This window comes from Gopherus flavomarginatus, chromosome 1 (assembly GCF_025201925.1).
Source record: "Gopherus flavomarginatus isolate rGopFla2 chromosome 1, rGopFla2.mat.asm, whole genome shotgun sequence".
Lineage (NCBI taxonomy): Eukaryota > Metazoa > Chordata > Testudines > Testudinidae > Gopherus > Gopherus flavomarginatus.
In genome coordinates, this window is record NC_066617.1 from 205,726,540 (window position 1) to 205,747,158 (window position 20,619).

Consider the following 20,619-nt stretch of genomic DNA (forward strand, 5'->3'; position numbering starts at 1 on the left):
TGATCAAAATCCTTTGTTACTCAGGCTGTGTCATGTGTAACTAATCTCATTCTCCCTGATCAGCATTTTTCCTGTTCATTTTTTCTCTCTCGCTGCAGACTATAACAGTCTCTCATTGTGGTGTGCTTCATTTTGCCCCAAATCAGCAGATTATGAACAGTCATTTCCTTCAAGTATAAATTCTGAAAGATCTGGGATTCTCAAAGGCCCAGTATCATCATTCTTAAGTAATACTTTGGTACTGAGACACAGCAGAAAACAAGTCACTTTAACATAGATCTACTAAAAGGGAAATGGAAACTGCAGCGCTTTGCACTTTCTGTAGTTTGGATTGGTTCAGGTCCTTGCATCCAAAACTGAACACACTTTTGCATTATGAAATCTAGACATGGCCTTCTCAGCTGTTCTCCTGAAGCAGTGCTGCTGTTTGGTGGCTGTATTCAAATCCTTTGGTTCTATACAAATCGTTAACTAGTTTGGTTCTGTTACAATGACTATACTGTTAATCTAGGCTTTAAAAGTTAGGGCAACACACTTACGGCGCTTAGTAGGAATGTGACATATAGACATGGCTTTAGTCAGTGGTATTTGCATTTGCTCAATAACATCTAATTTTACCACCTGCTTGAGTTCAGCTATTACTTTCTGTCAGTCTAGTGTGATTTTGCTTGATGCATATATTTTTGACAGCACAAGGGGATCTATATCAATTGGATGTATTAAAGGATCCCAGTCCATTTATCAAGTCATCATATTATTTAAGAATACCTTTTTTGCATCCTGCTCAGTAGACAAGTTATACACTCATTTGTGTGGCATTGCCATATGGGCTCACTTTGTTCCTATTAAATGAAAAAAGTTTTGTTTGCAGTTTGAACATGCATCACTCACTAATCATTTTGTGTAAGCTTGCTGTGATTACATTGCATTTAGCTCTGCTATCTATTTTGAGATTTGCTTTCTGTTCATTTATTTCCAGTCTCACAGACCAGTTTGCTGTAGGACCTTGCTTTGCAAATGTATTAAGAGACCCAACAAATAATTCTTTGTGTTGTCATTATCAGAGATTTGAGCTCCACTTGTTTATCCATAATGTATTTTATTTTTATATTTCCTTGCAATATGTGCTGAGCAACGTAAATGAATTAAGCCATTACTAGCAGGGGCTCTCAGGGTTCAGTTCTTGGTCCAATACTATTCAATATTTTTTTCAACGATATAGATGATTAGATGAAATCTTTTGCTGGTTAAATTTGCAGGTGACGTGAAGATTGATGGAGTAGTAAATAAGGAGGAGGACAGGTTACTGTTACATAGTGATATGAATTGCCTGCTTAAATAATCACAGTCCTACAAAATGTGTTTCAATACAGATGAATGCAAGGTAATACATTTGGGAAGGAAGAAATCAGGCTATACTTGCAGGATGGGAGACTGTCTTGGAAAGCAGAGACTCAGAAAAGGACTTCGGGGTGTCATCGTAGAACAAACTGAACATAAGCCCTCCATGCTATGCTGTGACTAAAAGGGCTAATGCAATCCTTGGATGAAGAAAAAAGAAAATATCAAGTAGAAGTAGGCAAGTGATCTTGCCTCTGCGTGCAGTACACAGCACTGATGAGACTGCTACTAGAGTACTGTGTCCAGTTCCAGAATACAGTGCCCACACTCCAAGAAAGATGTGGAAATACTCGAGAGAGTTCAAAGGAGGTCCACAAAAATGACCCAGGGGCTGGAAAACAAGCCTTTCGATGAGAGGCTTAAGGAGTTCAGTCTATTCAGTTTGGGACAGAGAAGGTTGAGAGGTGATTTGATCACTGCTCATGGTTATTTACACATGCAACAGATATCTGACATTGAGGGGCTTTTCAGTCTTTCAAACAAAGGCATAACAAGATCCAGTGGCTGTAAGTTAAATTTAGATTAATTCAACCTTAAAATAAGATGGAATTTCTAGCAGTGAAAGTAATTAAACATTGGAATAGCTTACCAGGGGAGGCAGTGGACTCTCAGTCTCTTGGGCTCTTTAAAACAAGTTTAGATATCTTCCTAAAAGATATGCCTTTATCCAGTTTCTGGTAACAATTCCATGGCCTGTTTATACAGGATGACAATAGTGGCACCTTTTGTCCTTAGAGTCTTTAAATCTCATTTGAATCTATTGCTTTTATTGCATATGTGACACTGCTCCCCTCATTCTGTATGCCTTTCCATTGTTTATATGCCATGTTGTTGTAGTCATGTTGGTTGCAGAGACAAGGCGGGTGAGGTAATAACTTTTATTGGACTAACTTCTGTGAGTGAGAGAGACAAGCTGTCAAGCTGCACGGAGCTCTTCTTCAAGTCTGGGAAAGGTACTAAAAATGTCACGACTAAATACAAGATTGAACAGATAGTTTAACTTTGGCTGGACACACCTGTTTTAAGGCTCCTGTACACTGCCAGAATGGTATAAAGGGGCCTTAGTGCAAATGAGAATCAAGTCCTTGATATTTTGAATCTAAAGTAAAACCAGCCTAAAAGTTAAAACAAAACAAATGTTAAAAAAATAAAGTGTTAAGTTGAACATATTATCATTTCATATTCGATGCAAACCTCTTTTGGGAATTCCACGGTAGAAGTTTGCACATACCAGGCAGTTCTTTTTGCATTACCCATGAATAACTGGAAACAGCGGGTTCCGTAGTATTTGCACATTATGTCTAATCAGGGATTCAGAGTAGATTTTTACAAAGCATTGTAAAGCAGTTTATCACACTAGGTTCTACAGGCTTGATTTACACTTGTGATAGAATGATAAATAACGGGATGACATGATCTGGAAAATTTAGACAGTAATAAATGTTATATCATTTTCAAACCAGATCAGAAACAAATGTAATTTCATTGGGCAGGGTTGAGCACACAATTACACAGAGCATGCTTTTAATTTTAAACCCAACTGTTCTGCTGATGCCTTTTGCAAATGTAATGTCTGCTTCCATTGTTGAAGTAATTCTTTTAAAGTGAGGTGAAAACAAAGGTTTTCTGTGGCACAAGGGGCACCAAATGGAGTATAACGACCAGTCCAATTCAGATTTACTGTATTTTCCCTGCTGAATGTAGTTTGTATCTGAAATCAATTTATTTAAAATTAAAATGTATACTTTACACAAAGTATAAGAAACATTACCTGTTGCCTCCACCATGCCTTCTAGAATTACAACAATTTCTAGTTCCTCTTTGGGCAATTGGTCTTTGGAAATCTCCCAGAAAGGACTCTGCTGGTTAATTTCATGGCTGATGATCAGTGGTGAAACCAAAAAGAGTCGATCATCCCCTGTGTAATAACCTACGTTGATATCTGTCTGGTTGAGTGGTATAAATTCCCCCTCCTTTGTCTGTTTAGATTTGATCAACTTGGCTCGTATTGATGCCTCCACAATGTGTGAATTCCTAAGGTCCCCTACTCGGAACATCAGGCACAGCTTCCCATCCCGCATGGAAATGACTGCGTTGGTAGAAAAGACCAGGGTTTCTGCCCTCTTCTTGGGCTGGGATATTTTCACAAACATGCAACCAACCATAAAAGCATTGACAATAGAACCTAAAACAGACTGAACTAAAAGCAGAATAATTCCCTCGGGACATTTGTCAGTGATGACCCGATAACCATACCCGATGGTGGTTTCTGTCTCTATTGAGAATAAAAAGGCTGAGACAAACCCATTGAGGTTACTGACACATGGGGTCCATGTATTGTCTCCTATATGTTCCATATCACCTCGGATGTAAGCAATTAGCCACCAGATCATTCCAAAGAAGAGCCACGTCACAGTGTAAACCATGACAAAAATCAAAAGGTTGAACCTCCATTTGAGGTCGACTAAGGTAGTGAAGATATCACTCAGATAACGATAAGTCTCTCTCACGTTCCCATGGTGTACGTTGCATTTCCCATCTTTCCTAACATACCTCTGAATTTTTCTCTTGGTACATACTTTGCTTATGTGTTTTGGAAGATCCTCTCTAGCTTGTTTGGGCAACTTTGGCTGCTGAATCGTGACAGGGCTCTCCACGTCCTGCTCCATTGAGTCTTCTTCAAGTACACTAGCTGCCATTAAAAAAAAGACATTAATATTTATATGTATACAGACAATTGAATAAACACACAAATTCCTTCTGTATTAGCAGTAGGAAACAAGAATTAATTCATTACCTAATAGAAATAACTTTGAAAGGAAACTTTTTCTTATGTCAGGGGATTCCTAGATATTATTTCAGAGATTTGATCCTGTCTAAACCAGTGTTTAAATTCTGCAACACATATTCAGACAAATGTTGTACCCCCTTTTAAAATGTAATACATTGGTGGTACTTATAAGCCAAGAATGATCTTCTGGGAGATAGCACTTATATAAATGAAGAAACAGGTCTGCTTTGGGGCTTAAGTCACCAATATAAGCAGAGAAAATGAGCAATTGTTGTTTTTTTTTACATTGATGCCATTACTAAGGGGAAAAAGAATTAAATACATGTAAGTGGTTTTAAAAAACACTTTATTTTCAAAGGAGCCAATTCTGCTCTCATTGACCTCAATAGAAGAAATATTGGGTCTTAGCATAATATACACCAACAGCAATTCTAACCAAATTTCTATACAAAATAGATGCGTTTATACTGAGCCTGGGCAGTCTGTGTCCTCCTCTCACTAATGTAAATCACACAGTACTTCAGAAGTTGGTGCCATGGTAGTTCACTTGGGTGAGCACCAAAGAATGAGACTATTAATTGTACTGCACCTTCCTTTCTATGGATGCCACCCTGGTATCTGAGTGCCTCCCAATATTTTAACAACAGTAACAATCTCTTTCTTTCTCCCCACTTCCTTCCCATCCTTTTGAGAGAAATAGCTTGATTAGTTTATAGTGTCTTTGTTTGTGTGTGAGAATGTGTGGGTGTTGTGTGTGAAAAACTTGCTGAGGGAAAGCTAAGTCAGATTAATGAGTTTTGCACTTCATTCAGAGCACAGGGAGACCTGTGGTTATTCTTAGCTCTTGTAGGAATGTGTGTGAGTTACAGCTCCTTTTCCCAAGCCTCACCCTATTGGCTGAGTTTTGTTGTTCCAATAGAATAGAATGTAGCGGTCATGGTTGTGGAGGGAGATGCAGTCTCTCAGGTAGCTAGGAGCAATGCCACAGAAGGCTTTGAATATCAAAACAGAGGCCTTGAACTATGAGATATGCTCTAGTTCAGTGGTTCTCAAACTTTTTTACTGGTGACCCCTTTCACACAGCAAGCCTCTGAGTGCGACCCCCCCCTTATAAATTAAAAACACTTTTTTATATATTTAACACCATTATAAATGCTGGAGGCAACGCAGGGCTTGAGGTGGAGGTTGACAGCTCGCGACCCCCCCATATAATAACCTCGTGACTCCCTGAGGGGTCCTGACCCCAAGTTTGAGAACCTCTGCTCTAGTTCAAAAGGAATTATTTGGGAACTTGGAAATCTGTGAATCTGGGAACTAGGCTCTCTAATCAGCGGGGACAGTGCAGATTGCAGAACACTTAGGTGTTTTCTTTTTAGCAAGCTATGTTGCTCAGCAGATGGTTTGCTGAGTTTTGAATCATTTGGAGCTTTTTGGGGTGTGTGTGGCTTCATCCCTCTGGAGCAGAGTCAAAGGCTCTCTGTAAAATTCTAGGTGCAGGTAAATTACCCATGAAAAGAAAGTGTTGTAAAAATACAACTGTCTCTCTACCCCATCCAGCTGTTAGCCACGCCCCTGTCTACCCAATAGCCATGAATGTTGGCAATAGCATTGAAACCTGCTCGCAATTGTGTGTGTTCATGTGATGGACTCCAATGACTTCTGTGTCATTTTCTAATCTTGTTTCTATTTCTTTAAAAGAATTTTATTCCAGTTGATTTCAGGGGCAGCATGTACAGCAATGTTCCAGCCAGTCAGTTCTGGATGAACTTATCCCAGCTGGTGACAGTGCTGCCTTCTTGGATTAGCACTAATGCAGTATAATGAAATAAACACACAAAAAGTGCATTCATGTAACCTTTTGGGGATGACTTAAACTAAAGCCAAGAAATTTGCCATTAAGGCTTTATACTCTATGCTTAACTCACAATTGTGTCTAAGGGAATTTCAGTCCCTGGAATCAATAAAATCACTGCAGTAGCAGCCCCTTGAAATAGCCAGGAATGGCTTATGAAGCTTCTGGCTTAGAGTTTTAAAGTAATGTTAGTTAGACTTGTAATGTCCGTGTAATGGCTTATTATATTTAAAATGCTTGAAATATTTTGCTTTCCCATCACAGTTAGACACTGTCAGATGCAAAGAGACACTGTGTAAGCTTTGACTATGCATTTCAGTCTTTGCAGATGGTCTCTGTTGAGTTTTGTTATTCAAGCAAACTTTGCTGCACAACTCCAGTTCTGAGCCTTTCTTGAATAGAGACTACAAATGGCACCAAATAACATAGTAGAACTAGGACAGGGGTGGGCATACTATGGCCTGGGAGTCACATTGGGCCCTTCAGACATTTTAATCTGGCCCTCAAGCTCCTGTCTGGGGGCAGGATCCAGGGCTTGGCCCGCTCCAGTGCTCCAGTTGGGGAGCAGGGTCAGGGGCTTGCCCTGCTTTGCATGTACCATGGCTCCGCGCAGAGCCTGCACTCCTGATCCCATCCCAACCCCCTGCCCTAGCCCTGATTCCCCCTCCTGCTCTCTGAACCCCCTAGTCGCAGCCTGGAGCACCCTCTTGCACCCCAAACCCTCATCCCCAGCTCCACCCCAGAGCCTGCACCCCCAGCCAGAGCCCTCCTCACCCCACACCCCTGCCCTAGCCCGGAGCCCCTTCCTGCACACTGAACTCATTTCTGGACCCACCACAGAGCCTGCACCCCCAGTCGGAGCCCTTGCTCCCTCCCGCACCCCAACCCTCAATTTTGTGAGCATTCATGGCCCGCCATACAATTTCCATACCCAGATGCAGCCTTCAGGCCAAAAAGTTTGCCCACCCCTGAAGTAGGAGGAGACAAACACACTAATTTCACTTGTGATTTAAGAATTAATTTGAAATGACGTCTCCAGAGGTGGAACTTCCCAGCAACCAGGTACTGCACTCTCTAGCCTACTTTGTAGGTTTATTTTTGCTTTTAAAGCACTTATTACTACTCCTTTGTATTTATTTGGTATATTTAATTTCAGGCTCGCAAAGTGTTTTATATTAAATAAGACCCTCCACACTGAGTGATCTGAAGCACGAAGAAGGTTTAGGTCCAGAATTTCCAAGGTGGCCACTAATTTTGTAGTAGAAATGAGCAGTCTTTATGTACCCCAGAGCTCAGGGAGTGCACAGATTGCTAGTGCCAGTGGCCCTCAGAGACCTCTCTCCACAGGGTGCAGGGAAGCCTCTTTCTCACCTAGAAGGCTATGCAAGGGCTGCTCACATTCTCGGTTTTTGCATACAAAAAACCAAACACTGCAAACTCACTTTTATTAACCAAAGACAATCACTAACTTTAATATAAAACTATTTCAATAGAACATCTTACAAATAGGTGCTCACAGACACTTAGATTATACTGGAGACATCTGCATGGATCTTCAGCCAGTTTCCAATGCCAATCTCTCTAGACTGTCAGGCAGTCTCCGAAAAAAGTTAAACTCAATACTCCAATCTTTTCCCAGTTATTCAAGATACCCAATTAATCCATTACTCTTTCCACCACCCAAGCAATTCATAACTGAACATCCCCTCCTTGTGGCTGTCAGCTCTGAATTCCACCAGTAAAAGTCTCAGCAACTAGACATGCTCTCAGTCTGGATTCTAGCTCCAAAGGCAAACACAAGAGCAGCAAGTCCCTAAATAAATGATGCTTGGAATACATGCCTGTGTGTTGACAGAGATGCCAGGCAAACATCTTTTAAGCACCTGGCAGGATCCCTTGCACATCCCCATGGCCAGTGAAAAGTCGCACATGGATGGCACTGTAGTCACAAGACATTTAGTCTAATGATATTTTTACTTGGTATCAAGCCAATTAGCTTATGTTGTTTGTCTCATTTCATTCTCTCTGCAGTTATATAATAGTTGTCATAATTCCAGGGACACAGGAGTGAATGGCTGCTATCTTGAAAGCTATTTTTATTCTTAGTGGTTTTCTTCATGGCAAATATATACAAATAATTAACCCACATGCTGAATAAGTATTTTCTACCTTGCACTGTTTATGGATCAGTCTATATTAAACTTGTGTGAACACGATGGCACAGGTAGCAATACTCTGGCTATTTAGCATATTCTGTTCAATGTAATACTCAGTGGGGCATCCCGTAGACAGTTCAATATCATGCCTAAGTGCCTGCAGGATGCTCATTTCACATTCTGTCCAATTACATGATTGTGTAAACAGAAATAAGTCCCCTTACTGGCTCAGTCATATTTAATCATAGCAGTACCTAGCAATGCTCATTTGTTCTTGCCTGTATTACTGTGAACTCAAAAAGGAATCATCTAATGTCTACACAAACAAAGTGGTCTGTATACTCCTGGATAACAGGAATATGATACTACTGATGAACTATTAGTTGTATAGCAGAGATCTCAAAGTCCTGGCCCACAGGCCATCTGCGGCCCGCAAACCTCCCCACTGCAGCCCGCGGAGGAGAGAGGCACGTAGACACGCTGCCGGCAATGTCAGTTGCGCCACCCCCCACAGCTCCCATTGGCTGGGGGAGAAGGAGAGAGATACTATAACTAGTCGCTGGGCAGAGTCAGCCATGGAGGCAGCGTCCCTTTTTTACATAATGAATATTAACAAGTGTTCAGTATTTTGACAACTATCTGATGCACACCTTGCTGCAATCCTGAAGATTTCAACTGCTCAGTCACTGAGGCCAAACATCAACAAACTGACAGAACTGAAGCATTGCCAGGTGCCTGGCAAACACTAAGAACTCTCTGGCAGGTGAAGAATTATGTAAAGTTGTATGACAGTTTTATTATTTCTTAGAAGTTTGAAATAAAAAATACAATATAAATGTTTTCTTTTCTGAACACCATCTTCAGTGACACTATTGGCCCAGTGGGAGGATGTGAGGACTGGCACTGGCCCTAAAGTAAATTGAGTTTGAGACCCCTGTTGTATAGGAAACCAAAAATATAGCTATATCATTAGCTTCAGGGCTGCAGATGAAAAAAATTAATAACAATACCTAAAGTTTTGTTGTTAGTGGTGGTAATAGTACTTATTTGTATTGTGGTAGTGCCCGGGAGCCACAGTCATGGACCAGAACTCCATTGTGCTAGGGGATGTCCAAACAGAAAAAAAAGATGGTCTTTGCTTCTTAGGGCTTACATCTCTCTAAATGAAATGCTCATATCAATGTGACTGTAGATCAGTGTGAATGTACCTTACACTGGAGGTGACAATATACAAAATTATTAAGTGGTTTTGCTAAGGTCAGTATGAATTATAACTAAGGCTATGACTTTATCATGGAGGTCATGAAATCTGTGACTTCAGTGACCTTTGTAACTTCAGCCCATGGCGGCCAGGAGCTGCAGGGTCCCCCCATGGTGGCCGGGAGCTACGGAGAACTCCAAGCCACGGCAGGCGATGGGGGTAACCTGCAGCTCCTGTCTGCCATGGGTGGCAGGGTCCCACGGAGCTCCGAGCTGTGGGCGGCCGGGGTCCCTCACAGCTCCAAGCCGCGGGTGGTGGGGGACCCTGGAGCTCTGAGCAGGGACCCCGCAGCTGTCCAGCCACTGTGGGTGGTGTGGGGACCCCACAGCTCAGCTCCCCACTTTGTCATGGATATTTTTAGCAAAAGTCACGGACAGGTCACTGGGTTCTGTGAATTTTAATTTGTTGCTTGTGACTTCTAGTAGAAATATCCATGACAAAATCTTAGCCTTAATTACAACCTTTACCATTTGCAACAGAATTCTGGTATAAATAGAGCCACATGAATGTTCCCTAGTGAATAACTTATGAGATGAATTAAGCCTTTTTATGGGTCCATGAATTGGTTTGTGTACAGTTAACTATCTTCTCCAATTTATTAGTAATTGAAAGTTATTCACCTAGTTTCAAAGAAGATTATCCTCAAGTAGTTCATTGCAGGTATTTAAAATTCATGCAGCATTAGATAGTTTTGATTATAGTTTGACTCAGTTTATGTGGTATTCTTCTCCTTTCCTGGTTGGATGTGTGTAATCTTTAGAATTGTTTGCATTATACATTGCAATCTTGCTTTCTGTTAATATTCTCTAATATTCACTTTAACTTCGCTGTTTTCATCATTGTTCCTGCCAATAAACTCATTTACTATAATATTTGTGGAAGCAGAACACAAAAGTGAACAAATAACTTTTTGATTTGAGAGCTCTGGGATTTCCCGGAAGCTTTTTTCTTTTTTTTTGGTGGGGGGAGTATTCAGTCATACCTATTTATAAAGACAGATTTGGGCAATATAATATTTAAGCCTTCTGCCTTAATAATCACTATAGCCCAATGGTGCCCAAACTTTTCCTGTTGTGCTCCCCCCCGACCAGTTATGGAATCTGTCTGTGCCCCTTCTCCCTTGCTGCACAGTTAGCTCAGCAGAGGAGCTTGGGATGAAGGCAGAGCTGTGGGCAGAACTGGGGATGGGGGAGGAGATGGGGCTAAAGGTGGAGCTGGGCTGGGAGCAGAGCATGGGGCGGAGCTGGGCTGGGGTCAGAGCTGGCCTGCAGGCAGAGCAGGGCTGGGTGGTGCTCTCTCCCCGCCCCCCATGAGGGTTGGCCTGAGACCTGCTGCGTGCACGCCAAACGCTCCTTCATGCCCCCCTAAAGGGGCGTGCCTTACAGTTTCTGGACCACTGCTATAGACAAACTAGTGAATGAGGTGGACATCAGTTACTTAATATGACACTCCAAATTGTTTCCAATAACATAGTTTATTAAATTATTTCTGATGCCTTCTCCCTGTGAATTTGTTTAAGCAAATGTTATATCTGGATTTCCAGGAATTCAGCTCAGGTAGGCTTGTGTGAAACCTCTCTTCCCCAATGCTGTGGTAAGACTGTTGGCCATCTAGCTCAGGAGGGGACTGTTCAGCTGCACGGTACAAACAAATGCCTGCCACGTCAAAGTTACTGCTCTACTGAGTCTTTGCCATTCCTTCTCTGCCTATGATCCAGACCCAGGAGGGACAGCGACTCATGCAAAGCATTTTCTTTGTTTTTGATGAGGATAGTCACAGGGGATTTGAAATGCCTTGCCAGATTTCTCTGGCTTGATTTAGGCGCTGTTTCAGCTCTGTAAAATCTCAGCTTTGCTGAGCACTGGGCACACACTAGCAGATAGTTTCAGAATGGGGAGAGATTTGCTTGCATGGTGAACTAGACTTTTATTACTCTCTGACTGTGAGGCCAGGTAATCTTTATAAAGAAGAGGATGTGTATTACAACCAAAGCCATGTATGTTGGTTTCGGTTTCCTGGATTTGATCTTTATATAACCAACTAATCAATCGTTATTAAAGCCACATTTTTCTCTGCAAAGTGCTTTTCAGGTTTGATGCTGCACCATTGATGTTAATGGGAGCTTTGCCATTCATTCACTTTAATGAGAGCAGGATCTGGGACTTTCATCTTCAAAATGCTTAACAAATATTAGTTTATCAAATTTCTTACTCATGTATCATGTTTCTTACTGACTTCTTTAGAGTGCTAACCATAGATCCAGGGGCCATTTGTGTGTGACTTGTATTGGAAATTAGTAGCACAGAAAAAAATTGCCAATTAAAGTGTGCTTGTAATCAGAAAAGTGACATCTTGATTGCCACATTAGCTGCTCCATTTTCTGGGCCTTAGCTGGCAAAAATAACTTTGTACTGTTTTCACTAGTTTAAAATCAATATAGCTGCAGAAGGGCAGAGTTCTGCCTTTAAGTTCTAGAAAAACCTGTCACTAAATTTGGTATTTTATTCTTGAGGATGGCGAATGACGATTAGGTGCGGATTAGAAAGAACACAAACTGATTTTCTGGTACTCAACTGAATTGCAGATTTTGAAACTGCCAAAGTTTAGAGATGTTTGGAGCTGAGGTTTAGCTTCAGTGCAATACAGAAATAAAGACCATCTACAAAACTGAGTTCTGAATCTTGGATCAGATTCTTAAACTCCCTTATTCCATCTCCACTAAAGCTTGGAGTGTTTTGAGCCATGGTGTCAATTCAGATCCAGCTTTAGTACAAATGAACAGCGGTGAAAACAGGGCTGAGGAATATGTACAGGAAGTTGAAAGGAAACAGAACAGAGCCGAAGAGAACAGTGTATGGTCCTGCTATCATAGCCTCCCAAAATTCAGTACTTAACAGTCTTCTTTGCTCCCCACCATTAGTTATTACACATCACCATCTGCACCATTTGCCAGACTTTTGGCGAAAGGTTATAACCTGTTCTACTTGTGATGGGCAAACCTCCAGAGAGTCAGTTCAGATAAGAAAACCCTTCCCTCAGATTTGTATGTTCACACACATTATTCTAAAATCTTAGCTAAGGATTAGTGCCTCAATTCAGCTGGGTAGCTAAGCACATGCCTAACTCTAAGCACATGAGTAGGCCCATTGAAATCCATGGCACTACTCACATGCTTAAAGATAGTCATGTACATCAATACCATGTTGAATTGAAGACCAGGCAGGATGGTCTTGGTGGACAGGGTTGATTGTTATTGTTCCTTTGAGCAAGATCAGTAGGCACACCTATCTCCAACTACCTAGCACTGGCTATCGCTGGCAGTGCACGTGCTCTCTGGCTTGCAGGGTATCCTCATTCCCTGTACAATAGACTCTTCCTAGACAAGCACACATGCATTCCCTGTCACATTTTACTCATTCTGCTGCCAGTACCTTCTACTGAGTCATCCATGGTAGGACATTCATTTCCCTCATATCAAATGCAAAACCTTCCTGCATCCTGTTCCAACTTGTTCACAAGGCAGGATGAGGATCTTAGTTCCTTGCTATTGTCAGAGAGGAAAGAGCAAGGGCAGAACTTCTCGCTTGAGAATGACAAGTCCCAACAGCTAGAAAAGGCAGACAATAGACACATCTGGCTTATGTTGTTTCATAGTGGCCGACAATGAAGAATGAGTAATGGGTTACTGATGATGCACGGAAGTGGACTGCAACTCTGCAGCTGATAGTATACAGATGGTGGTCCCAAGTGGAAATCTACAAAAGAGGTGTGTGATCAAGACTGTTGGCCAGCATTCCAGGCTGGCATTAAAATCAGAGGGACAGGGAAGTGCATGGCTGTTCACAGTAGTACACAGAGATGCAGGAGCAATGCCCAACCATCTACAAGAGAATTAAATCCTTTGTGCATGAAAAGGAGGGTTCCAGCCATCTCTTTTCCCACTGGAAGATATAGGTGGCAAGTTTAACACAGAAGGAGGCAGGGATCAGCAGCAGGGCGGGTGGGAACAGCATCAGATCAGACCAACTACACATTCATTCTAAGTACCACTGTACAGAAAAAGAGAGAGAACCTTTTAAGGAGAAAACAATCTCCTTCCACCCAGCTGTTCTGAGAAGTAGCGGGCCAACCTCAGATGCAGAATGAGTGGGCATAGACTCCTTTGACTTTATGGGACCTGTACCCATGTATCCCAGGTCTGAGTTTGGCTCAATAAATACAAATTCATTGATTTGATTTCTCTACACCCTAACGAGAAACAAACCTTGCCACACTGTGATTGCTTACAAACAGGTAATATACAGTCTGATCTGTGGGTACCTGGGTAGGGGTAAGTCTGGGACAAGTATGTGCTATGTCTGTGCAGAGAGGCCCATATGTATGGGTTCTTGTTAAACCCAAGTACAGTTCTAGGGGAAGTTATATAGCTCTTCCTGCTCTGTGGCAGGGAGGCTGACGTCCATACTGATGAGACAGATTAATTTTCAGAAAATCTGTCCTATGCTTTCTGTCATCAGTCCAATTCTGTTGTAACTGACCATCATATCCTCCCCAGATCTAGCAGTCTTTCTGAGAAGGCAGCCAAGATACAGAGAATGCATTTTTAGACTAGAGAAATGAGTTCCTATATTGCAGCAGCTCCCAGCAATGGTGCAGCTACACCGGTGCTAAGCCACTAGTGTAGACATAGCTCAGGTGTCTACCACAAAAAACACCTCAGAGTTCCTCTTTATACCAGAGCTCGCGTTTCTCTCCCCCTTGTGAAGCTGCACCATTGCTGGCAATTGCTGTAATGTTTCACAATGCAGACACTGCCTTAGTAGCAATAGCTGCAAATGTTGGCCAAATGCTTTACTTCTAATACTTTAACGTCAAGGATCTGTCTCCCAGCATAGATGAAGAGTGGCAGCATTGCTCATATGTCCTGTGCGATTTCCTTTGTAGTTCTCTGACTCCTGATATTTTTCTCAGAGGATCTTTGTTTATTCTCAGTTTCCACTGGCTTGTCGATAAGGGTCGTTTAATATTGCATAAGATGTACTAGTAGGTGATGTGCTGGGCTCTGCTGACTTGCTGTGGGGTGTAGTTGGAAAAGGAGAAAGTCAGCATACAAGAAATACCCATGTCTGAACATCATCAATTAAAGACTGCTTTTGGGTATATGCCTCATTTTGTGGCTCTGTTTACTATTAGCCCAGAAACAATAGTTCCTGAAGTGAGAGACTAACAGTGTAGCTGTCTTGATTTTCTCAGCAGCTGCTAGTTTTCTATCAGTGGTCAAATGGCCAAGCAGGGTTATGACATACGGCAGGGCTAGGCTGAGTTCTGGATTTTCCACTCATTTTCTCATTTAGTTTTCAGCAGATGGAGGAATGGAAGAACTTGGCATGGGAATGCTTTCTGAGTTCTCTGGTACCGGTCATAAAGGGCTTGAAGATCCATAAGAACTACTTCGGCAATGGAGAACAGTGTATGTTATTGGCCTGATGTCACTGTGCAAGAGGGGTAGAATGATTGCTATTTTCTGATCAATGATGCAAGAATGAATGTCCTGTAGTAGGAAGAATTTGGTGCAGGTTTTGAAAATCGTTGATTTTTGCAATTTGAGGTATTTGGATTGGAAGCAAATCACCCAGTATGTATCTGTTCCCTGATTGGAATTGGAAGTCTGATGTGAATACTGACAACAATGAATTTGAAACTTGGATGTTCTGCAACATTGGCTGTTTTGGTGAAGCTTTCTGCCCATAAAATCATACACTAGAACATTCATGGAAAGTTAATGCCAAAGGCACATGGATGCAGTTGAAGTGAATTTGTTTAAAATGAAAATCAGTGAATAACTTTTTTCAGTATTTGCCAGCTCTAGTTATTACAATTTTCTGTAATACAGAGCTGCATATAAGACTCCATTCAGTAATCCAGCTATTTCAGATGCTTTTGAAAGGTATTGAAAATAATGTTGAACAACTAGTTTACTTAGTATTGCCTAGAACTGTGCCAATAACTTATTTTTTGGTTCACTAGAAGTTCTGAAAAATAAAATTAATTTCATATCAACTTGAAATTTTTTCAAAATGTTCAGCAAATCAAAAAAAAATTTTGGGTTGAACAAAACATTTTTCACCCAAAATGAAATATTTCGTTTTGAGCTTTTCCTTAATTTTTGTTTTAAATTAAATAAAATTGAAGAACATTTTGAAACGTAAAAGTTGTTTTAAACCAAAAAAATCAGAAATGTTTCATTTTGATTTTTTTCAGATTTTTTTTTAACCAATGCAATTTGGCAAAATGGACATGAAATCATTGAATTTTTTGGTTGACACAAATTTGCATTTTTGGGTGAGAAAATGTTTGTCCAAAATTTTTTACCCAGCTCTACTATTGCAAGTGCTACTTCTAGTGCCTCTGCTTAGTAGTACTGGTAATGACCACAGAGTGCTGCTATCAGGTTCTGAAAGAGGATTGTACATAAGAACTTCTCTCTCAGATTAAAACAATTATTAGGAGGCACATACATAGATCAGTGGTAAAATGTATGAGTTTTCTCTTTGCTTCTGGAAATGTGCTGTTTTGATCAATAAATATAAGGCATAGAAATGGGGGAGAAGAATATTCACCTAAGGAAGGAATAGCTTGGCTCAATCCATATGCTATACCAGCCCTTTGAAGCTAATATCTTATACAATGGAATGTACCTGCAGATGAAGGACAAGAATTTCTATTACTTTCCAACAGAGATGGGCTGGAGATGTAAAATATAGATCTAGATTTGAGCTCTTCAGTTGTGGGATGATGAATTTGGGAAGACTTTGTGAACATTTAACTTTCTTCTGAAAAGTACATAGCTATGATCTATGCAGAATGGACTTACCGTAGTCTATTCAAGCTTCTCCTCAATGGAATGGCAGGTGTCTGTGACCTAATCATAACAGCACTCTGGATTTGATGTCAGTGGCATGTGAGGAGGAGCAGCTGCTGTGGACCTGTGAGGAGTATGGTGCAAAGCAAACAGAATGCCTTCCTTCCTTTTCAGTACAAACTGTGCAGTGCTGCTATTCATCAATAGGTATAGTGCAGCATATACCTTCTAAAGAAGCAGAGCTTTGTGAGGATAATTTCAATGTCAGTGGTGAAGCCTGTTCATTTTCTCTGTAGTGCCCAAACTGCCCGTTTTTAATTCTGAACTTGTATACCTTTTAAGGGAATGCAGATGACAATGAATGAGGATGATTAAAGTGCCTTAAAGTATAACTGGACAAAACTTTTTTCAAATTTTCAAAGCTTTAAAGAAAAATGTAAATGTTTGCTTTTTCAAAATTGGGACATTGCTACCATTTTTTGACCAGCTCTATGTCGAGTGTTTCATTTGAGGTGAGGACAGAGATGCAGGTTTTGATTCTGAGAATGCAGATGATAGTCTTGTTGATATAGACAGAATTTAAGGCAAGCACAAGATGGTTGTACAAGTTGAAGGAGTTTTTGGAGTCAGTTATTTTGAATCACTGTTATAGCTGTTGCCTTTTCCTTTCTCTCAGGGATGTGCTGATTTAGGCATATTCCTACAATCCTCATCCTCGGTATTGCCAACTTTTATGATTTAGTGTGAGTTTTGTGGTTTTGCTGTTTTTCTTGAAGCCCCTGCTCCTGGAGTCAGTGAATTACAATGGGAATCTCAGATTTCATTTTTTTAAGTAAGTTTCTAGCGCTCATGGTTGCAGAGATAACCTTGAAAATGTGAACCTTATAGGTTCAAAAAGAAAATAAATAAAAAGAAGCCCAATGTTGTTTTTTAAAAATCTCTTGAGGGCTAATGATTTTTGAATGCTTATGTTTGGCAATACTGCATTCTCATTCAAGAGGGTGTCTCACACTAGTCTCCTCTTCCTCTTCATCACTGTCACTAATGGTATGGCTATACTATAGAGACTATACTGCTTAACAAGTGATACCAGCCTAACCCCATAGTATAGATGCAGCATATACTAACAGGAGGGGCTTTTCTGTCAGTGTAGGAACACCACCTCTGAGAATGAAGTTAGCTGCATCAACAGAAAAATGCTTCCATTGACACAGCTGCATCTACACTGGTGTCAACACAGCCATCTCAGTCGGGGTGTGTTATTTTCACACACCTGACCAATGTAGCGATGTCGACTAACTTTCACATGTAGACCAAGCCTAAGTTTGTTGGGCTTTTTCTTTTGCCAACTCTGCTGCAGAATATATGTGAAATTGCAGAAGGATCCACTACTCTCTCAGTTAGGGAGTGAGAGAAGAAAAAAAAAAGGCGGAACACAGCCAGAGCTTTTGTTTTGAACAGATCCTGTTGCTTTCTTGTCTGATAACTTCTTCCCAATCTGCTATAGATTGCAATGGTTTATGCTCCTAGACAGCAGGTTTAACAGGTGGCAAGAAACTTCTGTCTTCCACTATCCTCAGTGGAGACCAAGGGAGATTTTCATTTACTGTTCTTGTTCTCTTGAGAATGAAAATCACTAGAATCTGACAGTGACATCTTCCTAGACTGGGAGGAATAAGAGTTTGTGAATTCTGCTGTTGAATCACGTGATGATGATTTACCAGTGCAGATATATTTACCAATATTATCTAACTAGCTTATGTGAGAGTCTTTCCTTTGATTTGCCTCAAAGTTCACTGGCTTTGCTCAGAAAAATAAAACTAACAAGCCACAATGAGCTGTGATTTATAGTTTATTATTATTATTATAATAGAAGAACCAAGGGCCCTCAATCAGAATTAGAGCCTGCTTGTGCTAGGAGCTACAAACCTATGTAAGAACTTAGGGTCCAGCTGATGGTTGCCCTGCACTTTGTGCAGTCACATCAATGGAAAGTGGTTGCAAAATGTTACCGCTCTGATTGAGTAGTGTTTTACATCCATTTTGCATTCATCTTGCACTAGTGTAAATGACTGTATATGGTGCAAAGACTGATCCAAATAGACAGGACAGAAAAAGTGTGAGGGACAGACTGCAACAGATAAGCAGAATGACCAGAATGAGGGGCGGTTAGTAAATGTCATGCTAGTTACATTTTTTTGTGGGGGGGAAAGGGGGTTTGATGCTGGCAGACCCTGTGCCAGTTCATGCCAAGGCCCTGGCCTCACTGAACACTGACAAATGCATAGCTGGAAACCAGTCCGTCTCACCTGTATGTTAGTACTGCTAAAATAGACATTAGAGTTGTAAGAATGTGTTTGGTGTTTAGACCTTAGGAGTAGCTTGTAGGATGCTGCATGTATTAGTCTCACTTATCAGCAGCCCATGTTATAAAACAATAGCAAATGTTTTCATTTAATTGTTACTATGTAACTCATCAAACAGGAAAGAAGCTTGCTATAATGCAAATGCTGGCTTCCTATGGAAAATGTTAGGTCCTGCCCAAAGAGAAGGCCTTTGAAATCAAATATGCTACTGTGAGACATCAAGGGTATACCTACACTGCAATGTAAGCCCAGGGTTAGTGGAACATGAATCAGCTGACCTGTGTTAAGGAACCCTGGGCTCCAGCATCTATATTGTATTTTAACCCTATATTAAGACTTTTCTAGCCCTTGCTCGAACCTAGGGCTGGTATCTATTGCAGACCCTAGTCAAAGTAAGCATATCTCAGAGTTCCTAGTGCCCCTCCGAAATATGGCCACTCTAGCCTTAGGACCATGGTGCTCTGTGGGAAAATTTTACTGCCCATCCTGCATGTTACCAGGAAGCAGCTCACTTTGCAAAAGGCTTGATCTCCATTGCAAACCCGTGCTCTCTGATAGTGTGCTTGCAATTCGGTGATCAGCAGTTAATGGGTTAATGCTGACCTGAGCTGCTGCCATTTGCAAAAGTGGGGCAGGGTTTGTGTGTGTGTGTGTGGGGGGGGCTTCCATTTTCAATAGAGTGGATTACAGATTGTTGGGATCGAGAGGACAAAGGAAATTGTCCCATGGAATTGTGGGATGCTTCTGGCTGACTTCCGGGACCTGAGTCAAGCAGAGCTATGTCTACATTGCAGAGCAATAGGACTTGGACCCTGGGTCCTGGCGTAACTCGAGCTCAGACTTTCCAGACCAGCAGGGTCCTGGGACAATTGCAGTGTAGATGCAAGGGGGGGTTAGGCTTCAGTCCAGGTATAAGCACGGGCTTATGTTGCAGTGTAGACATAGCCCAGAAGAACAAAGACTTTGTTAATTGCACTCTTCATCCCTTCCAGGAAGAGGAAACCTGTGCATAAACTCATTCCATCAGCTTGGGCTCTGAGGGAGAAGCGGATAAAAATCCCTGACAAGGAGAAACTTGATTCTTTTTGCTGCTTGGACTCTGAAGGGGGCAAGAATCACCAAGCATAAGCAATCACCCCCACCAGCTGTTTTGCCTGAGTTATCCCTAAAGACATATGGAGTTTGCTTATTACAGAAGTTTCTATCCTCTTTTGAAACCTCAGAGTGTAACCCATTTGTGTGTGTTTATCTGCTTTAATCTTATAAATAACTCTTATTTCTTTTTCCTACTTAATAAAGCTTTAGGTAGTTTGTTACAGCAGTGGATCTCAAGCTTTCTAGACTACTGTACCCCTTTCGGGAGGCTGATTTGCCTTGCATACCCCCAAGTTTCACCTCACTTAAAAACTACTTGCTTACAAAATCAGACACAACATACAAAAGTGTCACAGCACACTATTACTGACAAGTTGCTTACTTTCTCCTTTTTGCCATATAATTATAAAATAAGTCAATTGGACTATAAATGCTGTACTTACCTTTCAGTGTATAGTATATAGAGCAGTATAAACAAGCCATTGCCTGTATGAAATTTTAGTTTGTACTGACTTCTCTAGTGTTTTTTCATGTAGCCTGTTGTAAAACTAGGCAAATATCTAGATGAGTTGATGTGCCCCCAGAGACCTCTGTGTACCCCCAGCGGTACGCATACCCCTGGTTGAAACCCACTGTGTTACAGGATTGGCTACAATTGTTGCCTTTGGTTTCAAATCTGAGTACAATTGATCTGAGGTAAGTGATGGGTCCTCTGGGACTGGAAGTTACCTGAATATTATTGTGATTACTGATGCAAAGGACCATGCATCAGAGAGACAGGCTTATCTGGACTGGTAAGATAGACTGGAGTACCGAAGGGGATTTGTTACTTGGT

The 20,619-nt window shown here is 41.2% G+C and overlaps 1 protein-coding gene across 3 annotated transcripts in view; it reads right to left on the reverse strand.

Moving 5' to 3' along the window:
• KCNJ6 (potassium inwardly rectifying channel subfamily J member 6) overlaps window positions 1-20,619 on the reverse strand; it is a 260,310-nt gene that overhangs the window by 73,400 nt on the left and 166,291 nt on the right. For all 3 annotated transcript variants that reach the window (XM_050916506.1, XM_050916497.1, XM_050916517.1), the window contains one exon: window positions 3,173-4,093. In XM_050916506.1, the coding sequence (XP_050772463.1) occupies window positions 3,173-4,070 (898 nt within the window). In that variant the 5' untranslated portion in view covers window positions 4,071-4,093. The remainder of the gene's footprint in view (window positions 1-3,172; window positions 4,094-20,619) is intronic.